The sequence below is a fragment of the Phragmites australis genome, chromosome 5 (genome assembly GCF_958298935.1).
Source record: "Phragmites australis chromosome 5, lpPhrAust1.1, whole genome shotgun sequence".
Taxonomy (NCBI): domain Eukaryota; kingdom Viridiplantae; phylum Streptophyta; class Magnoliopsida; order Poales; family Poaceae; genus Phragmites; species Phragmites australis.
The window spans coordinates 20,844,430-20,865,072 of NC_084925.1; the positions used below are offsets into that span (position 1 = coordinate 20,844,430).

General features: G+C 42.8%; 1 protein-coding gene across 2 annotated transcripts; it reads right to left on the bottom strand.

Moving 5' to 3' along the window:
* Positions 1 to 372: 372 nt before the first annotated feature.
* LOC133918899 (uncharacterized) lies at positions 373 to 3,185 on the bottom strand. Of its 2 annotated transcripts, XR_009909860.1 has the most exons (3): positions 2,546 to 3,185; positions 531 to 619; positions 373 to 426 (listed from the first exon to the last, which is right to left on the bottom strand). XR_009909860.1 is itself a non-coding variant. In XM_062363017.1 (2 exons), the coding sequence occupies exon 1, from the start codon at positions 3,124 to 3,126 to the stop codon at positions 2,557 to 2,559; it is 570 nt and encodes a 189-aa protein (XP_062219001.1). In that variant the 5' UTR covers positions 3,127 to 3,185; the 3' UTR covers positions 373 to 619; positions 2,546 to 2,556. The 2 variants fall into 2 exon arrangements, 1 of the variants encoding a protein (XP_062219001.1); XM_062363017.1 differs by having other exon boundaries at positions 373 to 619.
* Between the last annotated feature and the right edge of the window lie 17,458 nt (positions 3,186 to 20,643).

Here is a 20,643-nt window from a genome sequence, read left to right on the forward strand (position 1 = left end):
AAAGTACTGTGCAATCATAACGTCGCACAGTAGACTGATAAATCCAGCAGTCAATCCATCCTATACAAGATACTTATGAATGGATCTAATGCAACAATGTACACTTACATTCTAAAGAACAGCTATATAACAAAAATTTCAGCGAGATCTTCAAAATTTATAATGTTATGCTGCGGCATTCATGAACATTAACAAAATTTCATTGCAATATATACAACTAAAAGCCAAAGCTGTTTCACTTGGCAATCCATGTGGTGCATACCTGAAACAAATTACTAAGAAACACAAATGTAAGAATAGGAAATTGAGAAACAAAAAACTGCACAAACAATTGCTTCGGGGCTCACCAAATTGCAAGCAGAAAGCCAAACATCACGCAAAGTTGCAAACCCATAGTTTCAAAATGAGCCACCAAATTCTGTTTTCCTGGAATGCCGACAGAACAATGATGACAAAAGAAAGCATAATGGAGAGAACATGATACGATAGTCTACAGAATTTTGCAGAGTAACTAGCCATCAAGGTTATACATGCTCAGCAGCAACTCATCTCCTACGCTGTCCAGTAACAGAGTCAACTGCAACCCGACATCAGGACATATTTGCATTGGCGCATGATCCTGTTAAACATAAAAGAAAAAATCAATTAGCTCAACAGTCTTGTACAGGAAATAGCTAACACGTTAACTGTCAAGACAACTTAACCCAATAACCTTTTTAAAGTAAAACATCAAACAAAGATAATAGCAGTTAACTCTTGTGGGTAGCATTATTAAGGTCACAAGGGTAACTACTATATGTCACAAAACCGAAGTTCGCTACCATGAATAAATTGCATCAGAAAAACAAAGTAAAAAAGAAATGTCTTATAAACAATACATAACAAACGTGTTCAAAAACCTCCTACCATTGTCCATGTAACACATAGACATAGGATTTGCCCATAGTCTGATGACAATCTTTGCTATAAGTGAAATTTCAATGTACTCCCTCTGGTCACCAAAACATGATGTTTTGGACATGCTTCTGGTCAAACTTTTTGAAACTCTGGCTATCAATATCTTTTAAAAATAAACTTACGATGCACATACTCTACCCTAAATCAGCAAACTGGAACAAACTTATAAGTGCATTCTCAAATATCACATTCCAAGAACAGCAATGAAGAAAATATGAGCAAGTATATAGACAAAGTGATCTCAACTAAAGGGGGTGAACATTATGTAAAACAAAGGCAGAAAAAATTAGAACAAGAAACATGTATATGATGTCCTTCAGCTCATATTGGCATATTGCACTTAGTAGAATGCCAATAATCTACCAAAACTGCAGGAAAAATAAATATGTAGATCCACACAAAAAGTTGCATCAACATTACACTTTGAGTAAATTTCAAAATCCTACAACTATTTTGACACACGTTGCAAAAAACTACAACTCTTAGTACACATTTAAAAAACCTACAACTATTTTGACATATGTTGCAAAAAACTACAACTTTCTCACCGTGGGCCCACCTATCATCCTCTATAGTTTTTTGCAACATGTGTCAAAATAGTCGTAGTTTTGAAATGGACACCGGAAGTTATAGTTTTCTGCAATATATGTCAAAATAGTTGTAGGTTTCTGAAATTTACTCTTACATTTTGGATTCAGATCTACATTCACCAAAGTACTCACATTCATATGGAACTGATATAGCAATCTTGGGTAATAACCTAATCCATACAAAAGGTTCTAAATTCTAACCAAGTGTCCTAGAGAATCTCAATTCCTATGTACTTTCCATCAGTTGTACAGTGAATCCTTCTATTATGCTGGTTCAGTGAGCTGCATATTTAATTTGAGGAGCTAACTAGATGAAAAACAGCAAAGAGGCCTTAGCATAATAGCTTTGGCCATGCAAGCAAGATTGTCTGCCCAACACCTCAATTGAGTGTTGTGCACCCAGTGTAACTCAGTTTACCGTACAGCATGGATACATAGTTTTACAACTATATATCTCCAACACACATAATCCATACACGACCATTAGGGCACAAAACAATTACATCTCAGATAACACACATAAATGGCATTTTTTAAGAAAATTAACAGAAAAGGTTAATGGCATTGTCGGCGACGGCAAAAAAGGGTAAAGTTTGCAACATGGATGGCATATTTCGGATTGGGCCTTTTGTGATGGCATTTCCTGGATTGGAGACATTTGCAGTGGCAAAAAAAAATTATTCCTAATCCATACACGACCGTTAGGGCACCAAACAATTACATCTCAGATATTACCCAGGGCCCAGACACCTAGGTAAACATATTGTCCTGTTAATCGTCTAAAATACTTATAAGCATTATTCCAAACAAAAGAAGCTTGCCGCATCAAACAGACACTTCAGTGTTCAGAAAACCATAGAATAATTCAACACAAATTTCTGCAGTCAATAAAATCATAATTCATGTTTTTCAGTGGGATCCAAAATCCAGTTGCAGTAGGTAAGCAATTAAAAGTTTCACATAATTTAACTAGCAACAAAGGGCAGGGAAATTCGGACCTTTCCCCTCCTCAGCGGTTGCGCTCTGGCGGCAGGGGCCGGTTGAACCCGCCGCGGCGGTTCATGTACTGCCGCGGCTGCCGCTTGGTGATGACGCGCACGCCGCTGACGTCAGCGTCGGGCACGTGCTTCCCCTTGGTGGAGTCGAACCCGAAGGGGATGCCCATCATCTTCATCATTTCGAGCTCCTCCGCGTCCACGTCCCCATCGCCCGCTGCCGCCGCCGCCTCCCCTCCGCCGCTCCCACCCTTGGGACCAGCGGGAGGATCGGTGTTCTTGTCTTCCTTGTGGTGTTCGGCGGCGGCGGGGGACGCCTCGCGGCGGCGCTTGTGGCGACCGGCGTCGGGGGAGGGGGACGAGCGGCCGCGATGGGAGTGGGAGTGGCGGCGGTGGGAGCGGTCCCGGTCCGCCGACGGGGAGCGGGACCGGGAGCGCTTCCGCTCGCGCTCGCGCTCGCGCTCGCGGTGGCGGTCCCGGTCGCGATCCTTCTCCCGGTCGCGATCCCGGTCGCGATGGCGGTCGACATCGCGGTCCCTGTCACGGTCGCGGGGCTTCTCCTTGTAGCGGCGGCGGTCGGACATAGCTCCGGCTAGGAGGGGAAGAGGAGGGGAGGTAGGGTTTGCTTATTTATTAGGTAGCCGAGTTTTGAATGGCATAACACCACAATTTTTATTAGGTAATTACAAATAGACTCTGGCATGAGTTGTTTTCAAAATATATCCAAAATTATCTTAAAATTGTAGAATTTACTATTGTATATTTGTACTTTTGAAAAAGATTTTATACAAAAGCACGGAGACACCAACATTCAACCGAGGCTTTTGGAAACACTAAACACGATCGGAACCTGGTCGGGTGTCAACTATCGAAGTCGAATCAGCTTATCGTCTCAAGCTTAAAGTTTGATAGAAACTTAGTTGAGTTTGATCTGAATTAAAGATTTAAGCTGGATCTATGTTGGGGATGATCTCCCGCTCCTCCTCTTTGGAGGGTAGCTCGAAGTCTACTGGAAAGACCGTATGCCTGTTATTGCAATTTTGTTTCAGGAACCTCATCTGAAAGTTGCAAAGATTGTGAAGCTTCATCGGTCGAAGGGTGTAAGCGCGCCCGCAGTCTCGATTTCCCGTGCCGGCGAAGACGGAGGCAAGCCTTCGACCGAAGGCCGAAGTCCGTGCCAGCGGCCGAAGGCCATCGGACGGATGACGGAATGGAGAAGACTTCGACGGATCTTCGGAGACGAAGATCATGGCTGGATAGTAGAGCCAGCTTTGATCGTTCGGGCAGAGCTGTAATTATGTAAATATGCTCACTTGTACCATAATGCTCTCGGATATTTTGAGAATGTAGCAGGTAAAGTGGTAGGACCTGTAAACCACGTCTGGAGTGGTCGAGTACGGGCTATAAATAGGGTCATATTGTACCCGAAAGAAAGATCGAAAAAACTGTTCCACCCCAAACACGTGTCACACCGAGGACCCTTCGACATTCCCGTAACCGAAGGTCCATATTGTATGGGATTTCGGTCCCAATAGTTGGCGCCGTCCGCGGGGATCGAACACTTCGACGCCATGCCACCCAAGAAGAAGACGAAGCCAACCAGAACAGTGGAAGCGTTGCCGGAACCTTTGGCCGCAGCTGGGCCTTCGGCCGAAAGACCTCCTTCGGCGCTGCCAGGGTTAAGTAATGCTTCGGCCGATGGAGCTTCGGGCGGACGCAGTCAATGCTACGGAATTGAAGTAGCACTGCTAGGAGCCAATGATGACAGGCACAGCGAAGCCGTCCAGATAAATGCGGAGCCTGTGCGGGTCATGGAACTAATTGATCACGCACACTTCGAGCCTTCAGTAAAAGAAGGAGGGAAGGTGCGAGACAAAGAGTGGGAAGACCTCGATGACTTTGCAGAATATGAAAACGAAGATGAAACACAGGAGGAAAGAATAGTCAGGATAGAGGCCGAAGAGCTGGAAAGGCAGATTGCGCAGAAGAAGCGCATGTTAGATAGCCTGGCAGCGAGTCGAAAAGCCGCAGAATATCGCAGACGGGCAGATGAAGCTAGGAAGACATTGGAAAAAATCCAAGAAGAAATCGATATGCTGCACCAGGCGGAGGGAATGTCTCGCCAGGTGACGCCGCCAGGGGACACGGCACGAACTTCGCAGGACCTTCGGCAGCGGTCGTCCAAGATGCCAAGAGTGATAATGTTTGATAGGGAGTCAGACCAAAGGGAATTTGTAATGAGCTTCGAAGCGGCTGTGGAGTCCACCGAAGGGGATGGTACAACGTTGGCGAAAGCCTTCGTATTGGCAGTAAAGAGATAGCAAGATCTTGGTACTCCGCGTTGCCCCTGGGATCCATATACTCATGGGAGCAATTGCGTAATGCCCTGTACAGCAATTTCCAGGGAAATCGGGCAGACAAGGTAACCGCGAGTGACCTCTTCGCACTGAAGCAACAGCCAACAGAAAACATTGCAGAGCTATATGCGCCGCTTCATGCACATACGTTGCCAAGCGAAGGGGCTGAGCGAAGATACAATCATCGATGCGGCAATACAGGGCACCAGAAGTGTACAAGAGCTGCTTAACAAGATGAAAGAATACGCGAGATCTGAGCTCGATCATCTTCGAAGGAAAAATGAAATGGTAGCCTTCAAAGTAAAACCACATACATCGGCCAGAGAGGCAGGCAATAGCAATCCTAGAGACATATTGCACCATGCGAGGAAATCCGAAGCATCTGACTACACCAGGCAAAAAGAAGTCAATCAAATAAACTCCAGCCCATTTGAAGTCACTCAAGTGGCAAGCGAAGCTCACAGTGCAGCTACTCGAGGAGGCCGAACCAATAGAGGAAGGGGTCACGGAGGACAAGTCTCGCAGGACCCAACAATGTTTTACTGCGAGCTGCATGGCGAAGGAGCCAGCCACAGGACCAAGCAATGCCCGCAGGTTGTGGCCATGAAAGAGAGCTTGGCGAAGCAATCTCTTAACCACGCAACAACCATACACCACGCAGCGAGTTTCGGGAGAAGCGAAGCGTGGGAAAACCACAATCAAAACACGGTGTTTGCAAACCAGTGGCGGCTGATGCTGGCACCGCAATATGCACCTGCAACCTCGGCTCAGTTGGATCATATCCCGGAAGAAGGATCGAAAAATTGTTCCACCCCAAACACATGTCACCCCGAGGACCCTTCAACATTCCCGTAACCGAAGGTCCATATTGTCTGGGATTTTGGTCCCAACAGTCTATATCAGACTTGAGCTTAGTTTATTAGTGTCTCGAGCCGAACTCGAAATGAGTCTAGAGTGAGTTGAGTTCAAGTAGCTCGTGAGTCTCGAGCTTTTTTTGATAGCCATGTCTATAAGCTACATGTGTATGTAGTCACGTAGATTTGAGATTTACCGTTTGTACTTTGGGTTGGATTGTGAGGTTAAAAAAGAATGAATTGCATAAAATTATTGGTATTTTGCTATTTGTAACATAAAACTATAAGTATTATCACTAGTGACCTAAACTATAAGTGTTGTACATCAATTTCACATAAAATCTTATTTTAATTGAATTCATCCAAAAAGTGATCTTATATTTCTTCAAAAATTCTAGAACATTTTTACATGTTCCATAATACATGTGCAACCCATTTTAATTAGATTTAGCAAAAAAGCATGTGTAGAATTTAAACTAAAATTCTCAAAAAAAGACTATTTGTATAAACCCTAACAATTGTTAGGGCCTCAAATAAAATCCTAGAAATCTGGAAAAAAATCACTAATAATTTTATTATATAATTTAATAATTTCTAAAATTATTTCATCCATATGTCATTTGATAAAAAGTGATTTTTAATAATGCTCTATTTATATACTTACAAAGAAATTTACTTTTTCACCATATAACATAGGGTGTTCATCATATAAGAAGAATATTAGTAAAAAATTTCATATTTTTGGGAGTTTATTTAATACCCTAACTATTGTTAGGAGTTATAAAAATAGCCTATTTACATTATTTTAGTTTAAATTATACACATATGTTTTGGGTGAATCTAATTAAATTGAGTTGCACATAGATTTTGGAACAAGTACAAAAAGTTCTAAGATTTTTGGAGAAACAGAAGACCATTTTTGAATGAATTCAATTAAAATTGAGTTTGTGTGAAATTGTTGCACAATACTTGTAGTTTTGTGTTACTAGTCACAATACTTATAGTTTTGTGTTACAAATGACATAATACTTGTAGTTTTGTACAATTCACTCTTAAAAAAATGAACTTGGCTAAAGTGAATGGACACCAGCTGTCTCGACGGACAGCATTTGGAGTTAGCTGAGCTTTTAACGAGCTATTCAAGCTCGAACTCGACAGGCTCGCGAGCTTGTAGCTAGGCTTGAGCTTGACTTGTTAGGGTCTCGAGCCGAGCTTGAATCGAGCATATAGTGAGTCGAGTTCGAGCAGCTCACGAACCTCAAGCTTTTTTGATAGCCCTGTCCATTCCCTTAGATGGAAACCCACGTGAAAGTTCTGTTCAGAAACTCATATCGTTGACAATCGGTGAATCGTCGATCTAACAAACTTATTGAAGAATTAGGGATGCTTTGAGAAGACGAATTACAAGATAAACTCACAAGGGTTTTTAGACAAGTTCGGACCTCTCTAAGGATAATAACCCTATGTTATGTTTGTCTTGTATTGATCTAAACTTGTCATAAGGGGGTGTGGCTAGCCTAGATGGATCTAAACCTAGTTGGCGACTTCCTCCTTGGCTTCTATTGGCTTGTCTTGCTTGTATCGCTCATGGTGTTCTGTAATGACTTGTCCTTCGCAGTGCCCAATAGCTTTGTATATATATGTGGGTGTCATTCGTCCTGGACTTCTCCTACCTATTCTAGGAGATAAATCTTCCTGGTTACAGGACGCCTTGGGTATCTATCGGTAGTTTTCTTTCTTCCAGTGATCTCCTTCCTAGAGATAAAGATATATCTCGAGAATTACGAAAAATTGTATGGTATACGAATGTGGTAACTATTCACTATTTATCGTCAAACCCTCCATCAGTACATAAAATGCAGCTTCGATGGTTCAAGTACATAGCCATCAAAGATAAGCTTTTTGTCTAACCTTATCATTGAGTGGACTCTGGTTTCCAATTAGGATGAGGCATCTAACTGGATTTCCTAGGTTCTCAAATCATCTACTCGGGATTTTGAACGCCTCTAAGTCCTTAAGAGAGTTCTCGAGGAGGTGTTCCATCCTAGTAGATTTGGGGTTAGCTTCGCCCTTTTGGAAGGAAAAAAGTTTGTCACTGGTTAATTTTTAAAGTTGAAACATCGCATCGGAAATTTTGGGTAGTGGTGATAATCTTTTCCTGCCAGAATATCATGATTACAGAAGCAGCGTGAGGAGCCGAACTCCTCGGGATACGGCGCCAACTGCCCCATTAGCGTCATAAAGAAGGAGATCGTGGTATCGAGTCATGTCACATCATTAGGCGAACCACCATTTTCAATTGCCCCTGCTCTGTATAAAGGCAAAGGGAGACCATCTTCAACGTCCATTCTTTCGTCATTGATTGCTATCCATCTTACTCATCGTTTTCCTTGCGCCGCAGCTCTAGAAACCCCAAAAAAAACCCTTCCCTCAATCTCTCCACCGCCTTGGGCTAGAAAAAGATAAAAAAGAGAGCTCCTCCACCGATGAGATGGCAAGCGCGATCCTGGAGTGGTAGGAATCCAAGATCACAGAGGAGGCCTTGGAGAAGACCGAGAGTGAGGAGGTGATTCCTTCCTGGATTCTGATCCCCTTTCACATTAGCGACGGGGCAGATGATCCTGAGCCCACCCACAGCTCAGTATTCTTCCTTGACTTCTTCCACTGCAACTTCGACTTCCCTCCTTCCAGTTTCTTCCTTGAGGTGCTTGCTTTCTATGGCTTGGAACTCATCCATCTCAATCCCAACTCCATTATTTTGCTAAACATCTTTGCACATTTGTGTGAGACATTTCTTGGTTTCCGTCCATCTCGCGACCTCTTCTGGTACTTCTATGCCCTGAAGACGCTTTGGAACAAGGTGGCTGGAGGCGCCAGATTTTGGCTCTGAGAAGGCAAGTCGGCGAAGTACATCAACTTCACCGCCAAGTCCTCCAGTTGGCAAAAGAAATGGTTCTACTACCAACCTAGATCGAAGGGGCTTTCTTACCAGAGCTTGCCACCGTTGTTGAGGTCTACTTGGATGGAGGAACCGATGATGACCGCCCTTCGCTGGAACCTTACCGCATAAATCCAGCACCTTAAGGAGAGGAATCTGATGGTGTGTGACATTGCCAAAGACTTCATCAGGCACCACCTTAGTCCTCTAAAGTCGAGGATTTCCTATGCCTGGCAATTTCCAGCTAGATTGGATCTAAGCCGAGAAGGTGAGATAGGTAATTCCCGATCTCGAGTAGCTATATTTAAAGGATCCGCAAGGTTGATTCTTATTGTTTGTTGTTTCTTCTTGTAGTGTTTTCACCTAAGGCTGCTAACAAGAAGGTCAAGGCAGGGCTCTTTTTGAGGCCATCCCCTCTACTAGTCGGAAGAATGTTCTGGTTCACATCATGGAGATGAACTCCGAAGCTCGGATGAGAATCATGTCGATTAGTGCCGCAAACCTTCTCAATTTCTTTTTGAGCGGTCGTATCTATGGTGACGGCTATTGCAGGCTTGGACAGCTTCCCAGATGTAGAGGGCCTGACCTGGAGGCGAGAACGTGAGGGGCCCCGACTGCAGACCCGAATGATGTTCTTATCACAGGAGCAGGGGCTCAAGCAATGGTGGAAACGGTGTTGCATATCACATACTTCGACAGCGACATGGTGTTCGAAGATGACGACTTCGCGAGGAGTAGATTCATCAGCGGGTGGCATTAGGCCACCAATGCCAACTGCTCTTGCTCCTTCTGCTTCCGCTAACCTACGATAGTAGCCTCGATCTTGATAAGTTGAGCATTTACCCAGATCTTTTGCATCCATGCCTATTCTTTAATTTATCGAGTATGTTTTAACTTTTGATCCAAGAGCGTGGGAAGGCAGTAGTCCCTGTGAGTTCGTCGAGCGACATTCCAATTGTCCAGCTAAGCATTGGAGAGCAAGAGACTAGCGCCCCTCCTGGTCCCTGTGAAGCCTTCGTCGGGAAGAGAGGAAAAGTTGTCGTAGAACCTCTCATGGTCATAGTAAAGAGTGGCATAGAACTGCGCTATGACTTCAACACTCTAATCACACTTTAGACTCATGATGCTTTTGACCCTCTTGTCCTCACAATTTGAAATTACTTCATTGAAAGTAGGATTATCCTTATTTACCATGTAATCCCAATCTATCCACTGCATTGGGGTGACCGGCTTCTTCTTTCTAAGGATCACCGTCTCATAAAAATCAGCTTGAAAATCATTCCAAAAATGATGATCTGACACATTCTTCTCATGTATGAAAGGGTCTCCATACCTATCTCTCTTGCAGTTGCCTAATTTCTTCATGTAATCAACTACCGCTCTAAGCATCTGGTTTGTTGTATGTGTCCTGTAGGGCCTATGAAGCTTCAAAGGGGGCCAAAACAGAATTTTCCTATTATTCCTCTTCAATGTCATCTTGCCTTTGAGCCCTTGAACCGGAGGCCACAGCCTTTCCTTTTCCTCTCTCTCTCATTGCTTGCATCTTTGTTCTGCAACGAGGCACATCTGCAGTTGGTGCTAGAACATCAATGTGAATACCTCCTGATGAGACCAACACCTTCCTAACAGCCTTGCAAATGCAAACATGTTCACCACCACTGCCACTATCGTTGCTACTACCACTGCCCTCAGTTTGCTATGGAGAAGTATCACTTTGTGCAAGCGGATCATGCAAGGCTTTTGTTCTTCAATGAAATGCATGACCAACAAAGCGATCTCCCCCCCCCCCCCCCATCTTAAGAAGTCCTGAGATAGACATCAAAGATATGCTTGAGATACGAGAAGATTTGCTCAAGAATTTAAATTGAGGAACAGAAACAAGATAGGTAGCTTCTGGACAACCCGACAAAAACTTAGGGTATGAAGGATATGTCTAATGCATTTGCAAGCCCTTAAGATATATGGATATAGGAAGGAAATACATCATCTTTACCAAAGGGATTTGACTCAAGGCATGGCATTGAGAGATCGGGTGAATCAAACTTGAGAAGTACCTTTAGGTTAAACGAGACGCTTGAAGACAATCTAGAGGATAAGCTGGAGAATCCTACCACCAGAGGAAGTCTCTAGGTGAAGACCTTGGGAATCCCACGGTTGAAGCTTGAGATCGTCGGAGGGGAGGATCACCATGGTGGAACAAAGAGAGAGGAGTCAGAAGATGGAATGAAGAGGTATCCTCTCAGGTGGAGGTTATAGACTGGATAATCCGGAGACTCCGGGTGCACCCGGAGACTCCGAGTTGGCTGAAATGAGAAGATCTCCCAGAGGGGAACCCGGACGCTTCGGGTTAAGTGACCGAATCTAGAGTATCCAGGTGGACCCAAAGACTCTAGGTTCTGTCAACCCGACAGAACCAGCAGAGGCTAAGGGCCTCCAGAATCCAGATATTTCGGGATAGGCCGGACTCTTCGGGTTCTGGAGAAAAGTTGAAACAGATTTTGGAGATGAGATTCACGAGGATCTTTGGAAGATGGATCGTTAGACATAAGACATTTTTACCACTTGTGATCAGTCAACAAATAACAATACATAGCTATGATCACAAGCAGCAAATTATGATCATAAGATCAAAGAATCAAATATTTTCAAAAATAGCACTCAAAAGAAATTTTTTCTAACCTCTAGCTATTAAAGGTACAAAGCTAAAACAATCAATTGCATGCAGTATATCAAGTCACGTTACGAGAATCTAGGAGGTTTAGCTCACTTCTCAACTCGCAATACCTTCGCTCATTTAGTGGCTTGGTTAGGATATTGGCTAGTTGTTTTTCGGTTCTCACATGGTGAATATCGATATCCCCTCTAGTTGAGTGGTCTCTCAAGAAATGGTGATAGATGTCTATATGTTTGGTTCTTGAGTGTTGTACGAGATTGTTGGCTATTTTGATAGTACTCTTATTGTCACACAAAAGTAGGACTTTGGTCATATTGTTGCTATAGTCTCTCAAGGTTTGCCTCATCCAAAGTAGTTGTGCACAAAAAACGTCTGCAGTAACATACTCAACTTCGGTGGTGGATAGGGCTATAGAATTTTGTTTTTTTGAGAATCAAGACACCAAAGACCTACCTAAGAATTGGCAAGTCCCAGACATACTCTTCCTATCCACTTTGCAACCGGCATAATCGGAATCCAAATAACTGATAAGTTCAAAGGATAAACCTTTAGGATACCATAAGCCAAGGTATAGAGTATGAACCAAATATCTAACAATCCTCTTAACGGCCACTAAATGACACTCTTTTGGAGCAGCTTAAAATCTTGCACACATGCACACACTAAGCATAATATTGGGCCTAGATGCACAAAGGTAAAGCAAAGAACCAATCATAGAGCGATATACCTTTTGATCCACGGCATTGTCATCTTATTTAGGTCGAGATGTCTATTAGCTTGCATTGGGGTCTTGATTGGCTTGGTATTCTCCATGTCAAACTTCTTGAGCATGTCTTTGATATACTTAATTTGACATATGAACGTTCCTTCTTTGAGTTGCTTGATTTTAAATCCTAGAAAGAACTTTAATTCGTCCATCATTGACATTTCAAATCTCTTTATCATTATCCTACTAAACTCTTCACAAAATATTTTATTAGTAGAACTAAATATAATGTCATCGACATATATTTGGCAAACAAATAAATTATTATCAATATTTTTAGTGAAAATAGTATAATCGATTTTGCCTATTTCGAAACCTTTCCTGATAAGAAAATCCCTAATGCATTCATACCATACTCTAGGTGCTTCCTTAAGCCTATAGAACGCCTTATGGAGTTTGTATACATGGTTGGGAAACTTGAGATCTTCAAATTTGGTTGGTTTCTCCACAAATACTAATTCAAAGATTATTCCATTGAGAAAAGCGTTCTTCACATCCATTTGATACAACTTTAAATCATGGTGAGTAGCATAGGCTAGTAATATACTAATTGATTCAAGCCTAACTACGGTAGCATAAGTCTCACCAAAATTCAAACCTTCTATTTGTGTGAAGCCTTGAACAACCAACCATGTCTTGTTTCTCGTAACGATCCCATCCTCGTCTTGTTTGTTCCGGAAGACCCATTTGGTGCCAATCACATTTTGATTTGGCCTTTCCACCAATGACCAAACTTTATTTCTCTTGAAGTTATTGAGTTCTTCTTGCATGGTCATCACCCAATCCAGATCACCAAGTGCATCTTCCACCTTCAACGGTTCCAAGGAGAAAATAAAAGAGTAATATTTACAAAAATTTGTAATTCTAGAGCAAGTGGTTACCCTCTTTTGTATATCACTGAGGATGTTGTCAACTGGGTGATCTCTTTAGATACTTTGATGGAATCTTAGATGTGGCACTTAGGATTGGGGTTTAATCTCATCTGCTTCATCATCATCAAGAAATTTGTTGGAGTCATCATAAGCTTGATCTTGATCTTAACTTGATATAGGTGGCTTCACTTGAGTTGATAAAGATGGATGAACTTGATCATTATTGACCACTTGTTTCTCTTGGGACTCTTGAGGCTTGATTTCACCTATTGTCCTCTCTTAAAATTTCTTTATCACCTAAAACATTAAGATCAACTTGCTCCACTTGCGAGCCGTTAGATTTATCAAATGTCACATCACGAGCGATTTTAACATAACCGGTGATTTTGTTAAAAACACAGTAGGCGTAGGCATTTGATCCTTAACCAAGCAAGAAACCTTTATCTACTTTAAGAGCAAACTTAGAACTTTTTACCTTCTTATTTAGAATAAAGCATTTGCTACCAAAAACTCTAAAGTACGAAACATTAGGCTTATTACCGGTTAGAAGCTCATAAGTGGTCTTCTTTAAGATCTTGTGAAGATATAACCGGTTGATGGCATGGCATGCGGTATTGACGGCCTCCGCCTAAAATTGATCCAAAATCTTGTACTCATCAAACATGATCCTTGCTAACTTTATGAGAGTCCTATTCTTCCTCTTGACAACCCCATTTTGTTGAGGGGAGTAGGGTGCCGAGAACTCGTGCTTGATCCCTTCTTCATCAAGAACCTCTTCAACTTGAGTATTCTTGAATTCACTTCCATTATTGCTTCTCACCTTTTTTATCTTCACATCATATTCATTTTGAGATTTTCTAACAAATTTCTTGAATATGGCTTGTGTTTCACTATTATCATGCAAAAAGAATACCCAAGTGAAATGAGAATAGTCATCAATAATAATCAAATCATATTTGCTACCGCCAATACTTATGTAGGCGATCGGTCCAAATAAATCCATATGAAAGAGCTCCAAAGGCCTTGTGGTCATCATCACATTGGTGGGGTGAGGAGCTCCAACTTGCTTGCTCGCATGACATGCACTACAAATTCTATATTTCTCAAAAGAAATGTTTGTTAGTCCTATGATGTTTTCCCCTTTAGAACTTTAGACAAATTCCTCATACCAACATAGGTTAGTCAACGGTGCCATAGCCAACCCATGCTAGAGCCACCCTTCTTCATGAATTTCTTGAACTTTCTTACAAAGAAGGCTATTTCTTCATCATCCGAGCTCTCATCTTCACTTGAGCTCGATTCTTCAACTTGCTTGCTTTTACTTGCCTTAAATGCTACCACGTTTTTTCTTTGAGTTTGAGCTTTGCTTGACAAGATTCTTGACTTCATTTGCTTCCTCCTTCATGAGATCATGAGCAAGCATTCTACCAATCACATCACTTGGTTTGAGCCTCTTGTAATCTCTTTTTTCTCGGGTGAGAGTGATCAAGGTGGGGTTTGTTGGTGCAAAAGCTTTTAGCAATCCTCACGTCACCTTGTCGTCGCCTAGCTCTTCACTTTCAAGACCTCTTATCTTGTTTACTAGCACCATCATATGGTCATACATGGCTTGAGGGGTTTCATCATCCTCCATAACAAATCTTCCTAATTTGCCTTCAAGTAATTGTATCTTGGATTCCCTCACACTTGTGGTGCCTTCAAGTGTGACTTGAAGTGTGTCCCATATTATTTTGGCTTCTTCAAGCCCATCCACCTTATTAAACTCCTCGGGGCTCAAAGCACCAAGCAACACACTTGCAGCTTATGTATTGCGGTGTAGATTTTGCTCTTGATCGGGAGTGAGCTTTTTGTCTTCATCCGGCAATGTAAAACCTGTGCAAATAATCTTCCGAATACTTAGATGAAGGGATATTAAATGCAACTTCATTTTATGCCTCCAAGAAGCATAGTGCGTGCCATTGAAATATTGTGCACGCCCAAATGACACGGAAATATAAGAATTGGAAGTATTCAATTTATCATAATTGAGCTCGATTGCGACTCCCTTGCCTTTACCATTACCTGATGCCGAAAGAACACCCTTTGGACTCATCGGGCTCTTCAAACTCTTCTCCTCGGACGCCAACATCTTCAAATCCTCCAAGCGGTGAAGTCTTGTAGGAGGTTAGGCTCTGATACCAATTGAATGTACGTGATATCGTCTAGAGGGGGTGAATAGGTGTTTCCTGAAATTTAAAACTTCACATCGGATTACAAAGTCTGGATACTCTGGGTCAATCTGGAGACTCCGGGTTGTACAGGATCCGGATACTTCGGTTGAACTCGGATAGTCCAGAAGTAACAGAAAATTGAAGACTATATATTTTAAGGCAAATCTAGTTGAGTCTATGAGTTACCACATGTTTCAATTGATGTATGAGTTTATTTCCAACAACCACCTGCGGTCACAAACTCACAAACAAGTAGATTGGGGAAAACCGCCCAAAAGATCAATTAGAACAAGAAAGTATGCAAGAAAGTGAAGATGACAAATATTTGTTTCCTGAAGTTCGGATCCAATGATTCTATGTCTCGGTTGAGGTACTCAGAAAGAGCCGGGTCTCGCTCACCCCTTATCCTCACCGAGCAATCACAAAGATTGAGCTCGGGGCTTAATCAACCTTCCTCTTCCCTTGCAGAGGCAAGGATGACCTTCACAAACTTCCTATGGCACTCCACAAGCTTGGGTGCTCTTCGGATGATGCCTAACTGTCTAGGAGCTCGGAGCTCCAAGAGTAACGAATGCGAGTCGACGGCTTGACAATGAACTCACATGCTCAAAAGATGGATTTAAGCTCACTAACACTCAATCTCACTTTCCAACCCAAATTCTCAAATCCTTGCTAGAGTTAATGCACTAGAGGAGTGGGTGGGCTCTAAAGAGGCTATGAAGTCTTTTGTCTCGAGTTGGTTCAACAACACTGTATGAAAGGGGGAAGGGGGTATTTAAACCCAGCCCCCCAAAACTAACCATTACAGTTCTTTTTGTACTGACTCGGAGTATCCGAGTTCACCCGAAGTATCCGGGTTGGCCTTCGAAAGTGCCACACAGACCTATGTCCAGAGCCCTATCCGGAGGGTCCGGACCATCCCATAACCCTGAGTATCCAGGTTAACCCGGAGACTCCAAGTTGGGCATTCAAGCCCAAACAGAGAGTTTGACTCAGAGCCTAACCCGGAGACTCGGGCCACTGACCAGAATCTGGAGTATCCAAGTCAACTCGAAGACTCAAAAGTCAGGCTTAGATTCTATCCCAGCATCCCTAGCTGGAGCCTTATCCGAAGGTTCCGGTAACCCGGAGACTCCGAGTCAGCCCAGACACTCCAGGTGCAAACAAACACTAAGACCTTCCTGGTGTCCGTGGGGTAATTGTGTCTCTCATATTTGGTCTAAAAAGTCATTTGAGCACTAAGACCTCTTCAAGTCGACCTAAACGCATCTCTCTTGATAGTACGACATTCCTACACTCAAGTTCGAAAATAAAAACAATTTAAACCTAATGAGTAACTTTATGCTGCTTCTCTTTTCTTTTTGAGGGACGCCAACATCATTTAACTTCTCCAATGAGACTAAAACCTGTTCATAGCTTCAATAAACACATTAGTCCCTTAATTATTTGTCATCAATTATCCAAAACTCACATAGGGGGCCTAGATATACTTTCTGTGTGTTATATTCACTAGATGGTTCGATGCTCAGAAGGCTATACATACAAGAGTGTTTTCACTTAGAAGAGGAAAATGAAGATCTCACCGGATGGTCCGGTGATCAGAGTACTACACACTGGATGCGTACGTCGAAGCATTTAACAGAAGTTGTGCAAATTAGGGAAGGAAAGATTTCAACTCATAGGATGGTCTGGTGATGAAGAAGTTAACACACCAGAGTGTTTTTCAGCAAGATGTCAAAGCCTCAATAGAAGATGAAGATCAACACAACGGAAGGTCCGGTGATCAGAGGGTCTACACACCGAACTAATTGCACAGAGAAGAAGTGGCTTGGCTTGACACAAGACAACACACTAGATAATCCGGTGGTAGAAGTGAAGGATACACCAAACAATATGGTGTTTAGAATGTATTTGAGTGGGGTTTCAACAGCTAGTTGCTGATGCTGTACTTACCGAATGGTCCGATGCTTATACTACTGTTATCACCGGATCATTCGGTGTTCACAGTAAAGTTGAGCCAATGGGCCAACAGTTAGTCCTTGGGGTTGAGGCTATAAATACCCCTCCACACAATCATTTGAAGAAGTTGGTGTCCAGAGGAAGCTCATACACACTTGAGAAGACATCCAAGCCACCAAAGTGCTTAAAGTGCTCGTCCAAGGTGATTAAGCACGCCATTAGAATGTAATTAGTGCTTATAGGCCTAGAGAGAAATGTTGCTAGGTGCTGCAACTTAGATAGTGGATCAAGGAGTGATTCAACAGTAGTACCGAGAGGTGCACTGTACCTTAGAGTCTTGGTGACTTGCTAGTAACTTATTAACCCTCCGACTTGGTGTGGAGCGGTGATAAGAAGATTGTACAGAGATGCGGAGGTCCTTGTCTTTGTGACTAAAGTTTTGAAGTGAAGAGAACATACAAGTGACCAGAAAAGAGGTTAGTGGTGAGACCTCGCCTTGGTGGCTTGGTGGCTCATCATACTTGAGGCCTTGTCTTGGTGACTTAGTAGCTCAAGAGCTGTGACCGGAAGAGACTTGATATCCGGGAGCATATCCTTTGTGGAGATTTAACATGGACTAGGGGTGATTTGTGTGCCAACGATACCACGAGATAAAAATCTCTTGTACTGAGTTTATCTCTCTACCTTATTTACGTTTCCGCATTTACATACTTGCAATTTACCTTGCTAGAGTAGATTGCAATCCTCTTGAGCGGTAGAGTAGACATACTAGATAAATCTAGAGCACATTTAGATAGAAATTAAGATAGGTTTATCTTATGAAGTTTTTGAATCCATTAGTTTCTAAGTGTCCTAATTCACCTCTACTCTTAAGATGTCACCGATTCCTATAGGGTTAAACAATCCACTTACTCTAACTACTATTACTAATCTAAATATTAATTAAATATGTAATCTAAGTACTTATTGTAACTGAAGGGAGCGCTCTCGAAGTGTTCAACTCGTGCTTCTGCTCCTCGCGTTGCTCCTCTCCTGCTCCCCCTCCTTTCCTCACGTTGCTGCTCCTCCTCTCCTTGAGCTACTACTTCTCGCCTCGTACTGCTGCTCCTCTCCTCGCGCTGCTGCTCCACTCCTCGCGCTGCTGCTCCTCAACTGAAGCCAGCTCTCATTTTATAGCACTGACTACAAAGTTGAGTGTGGGGAAAGTAGCATCACGCGGCACATGAGGCACCAAAAGCTGCACGTGACAAGACATGGCACCAAAAGCAGCAGCACGCACAGGGCCTTGGTGTTTTTGGCATCTCATGTGCCGAACACGGCATTGTGCACCATGTTCGGCACCTCATGTGCTGAATACGGTGCACAGTGCCATATTTAGCACATGAGGTGCCGAAAACACCCGGGCCCCCCTTTTTCGGTGCACGATGTACCGAAAACCCATTTCAGTGAATGATGTGCCGAATACACATGTTATATTTGCAAATATAGTAATATAATGTCAATTTTTGCAATATAGGTTCCGTATGTTGTCTATTTTGTTAATACTGCCAATAGCATCTCATCGATCATCGCCACTAGTTACATGTCCACCACTCGGTCAAGTTTGCGGGAGGGACATTCCCTACCTTTGCACCACGATCGGGCTTTTCGCACCAAGGGCAGAGCTAGGTCCTTGTCGGGGTCAGCTAACCCCGATAGTTTTTTTTTGCAAAATCAGTGAGAAATAACTGTTATGTGTTCTTTGCTAAGCTTGACCCCGGTGTTCAATGGAGCTGACCCCGACGGGGTTCTCGGTTGGCTTCGCCCCTGTTTTGCACCCATGACTGCATGGTAGTGGAGACTTGATGCCCAGCCAATAATAGTCACCTCCGGGTGGAAGCAATAAATAGCGGATCATTCTTCTTATTCATTCATCCATCCCTCACACATTCATTTGTTCTTTCACTAGTTTTAGGGCTTGTACTAGGAAGAGAGTAACGAGAGATTGAGAGGAGGTCCAGGGTATTACCGTTTATTAGGGTTTATCCCTACACTTGTAGCGATAGATATTTAAAGCTAGGATGGTAAGAGGCAAAGGTCACTGTGGTGCTTGATCAACCCAAAACCGCACCATGTCTTCATGTTTATTACCACTCTCATGATGTGACCTCCCTACTAGAGTTCTCATCCATCACAACTTGCCCCCAGCCCCTCTCCCTCTCCTGTGGCAAGAAGGAGCGGGAGCCTTCCCATTGTAGATCTATTAAAAGCTTTGGTCACGTTCTCCGGTGGCTGTCGATTCTAGTCCTTCTTGCCGTTATTGCCAACCTAGGTGGACCTCCAATTGGTGACAATCTCCCCATTAGGAAGGATCTTCTCGCCACTCGGAGTTCCTCGATTCGTGCCACTGTTGACTACTAGTATCCTCGTTGCCTCTCCACTTCTCCAGTCCTAGCTGCTTCCTGTGACCATGCTATGGGCAATCTTAGGCGAGTTTGAAATAAATACCTTCCCTTTGTGAGTTTGAACAATGCACGCCACTAATCGGGTGCTATTACTGTTACATCTAACATGACGGGATGACACATATTTTCCTAAGAGGAAGGGTGAGGAACGATGGGTGATCACATATACCAACTCTCTCTTTTACATTAAATTAGCAGCTGCACATATATTTCATTAACGTAAAATCAATTCAGATATAACAATCCGAAGAAATAAAAAACATAAAAAAAAAGATTTGCATACATGAAATTTACAAGATGATCATGTAATTTCAGAAAAGATGAGAATGACAAGTACCTGGACAGGAGGATAGAGAGAACCGTATCGTCCGGAGTTGGCTATATGTAATAACATTATGAGGAGAATCAAGATGGCTACCGATTTGTGAGGGGATAAAAGTATAGTATCTTGGTGTAAAGATAGTGTGACGGAAGTGACCTCTGTGGTGGTGGAAACGATATGCGGGCGGTGGCACATCCTCTCTAAAAAGCCGACGTTGTAGGTGAAGTGTGGGAGGTGATGCATCATTTGGAGAAACGTGACGTTGAATATATAGAAGACAAATATTGGACGTCTAGTATTGAAAGTAAATAATAAAAGATTGAATACATTTTTAAAATATATGAAAGATAAATATTAGATATATAGTATAGAAGGTAAATAGGAGATTAAATAGATTTTTAAAAAAGAAATAGATTTAATTTTATATAGTGATCGTTTAATCAATACGAGTAAACGTTGAGATCGATCGGATTTACCAAAACTAAGTGTATTTGATCAACTCTGTGTGATCCACACGTCAGATCTCCAACAGCCCATGCGGAAGTGCCCCGGGCGGGCCGGTTGTGGTCGGCACCACGTAATAAAGTCTCAGTTCACTCGTTCGACCAGGTTCACCGCGGCGCTTGTTGCTCAGGTTCCTGACTCCTAAGAATCTGAGCGCACGGTGTTGCTAATATGCTCATGCAGTACCAGAGAGGAATAAGG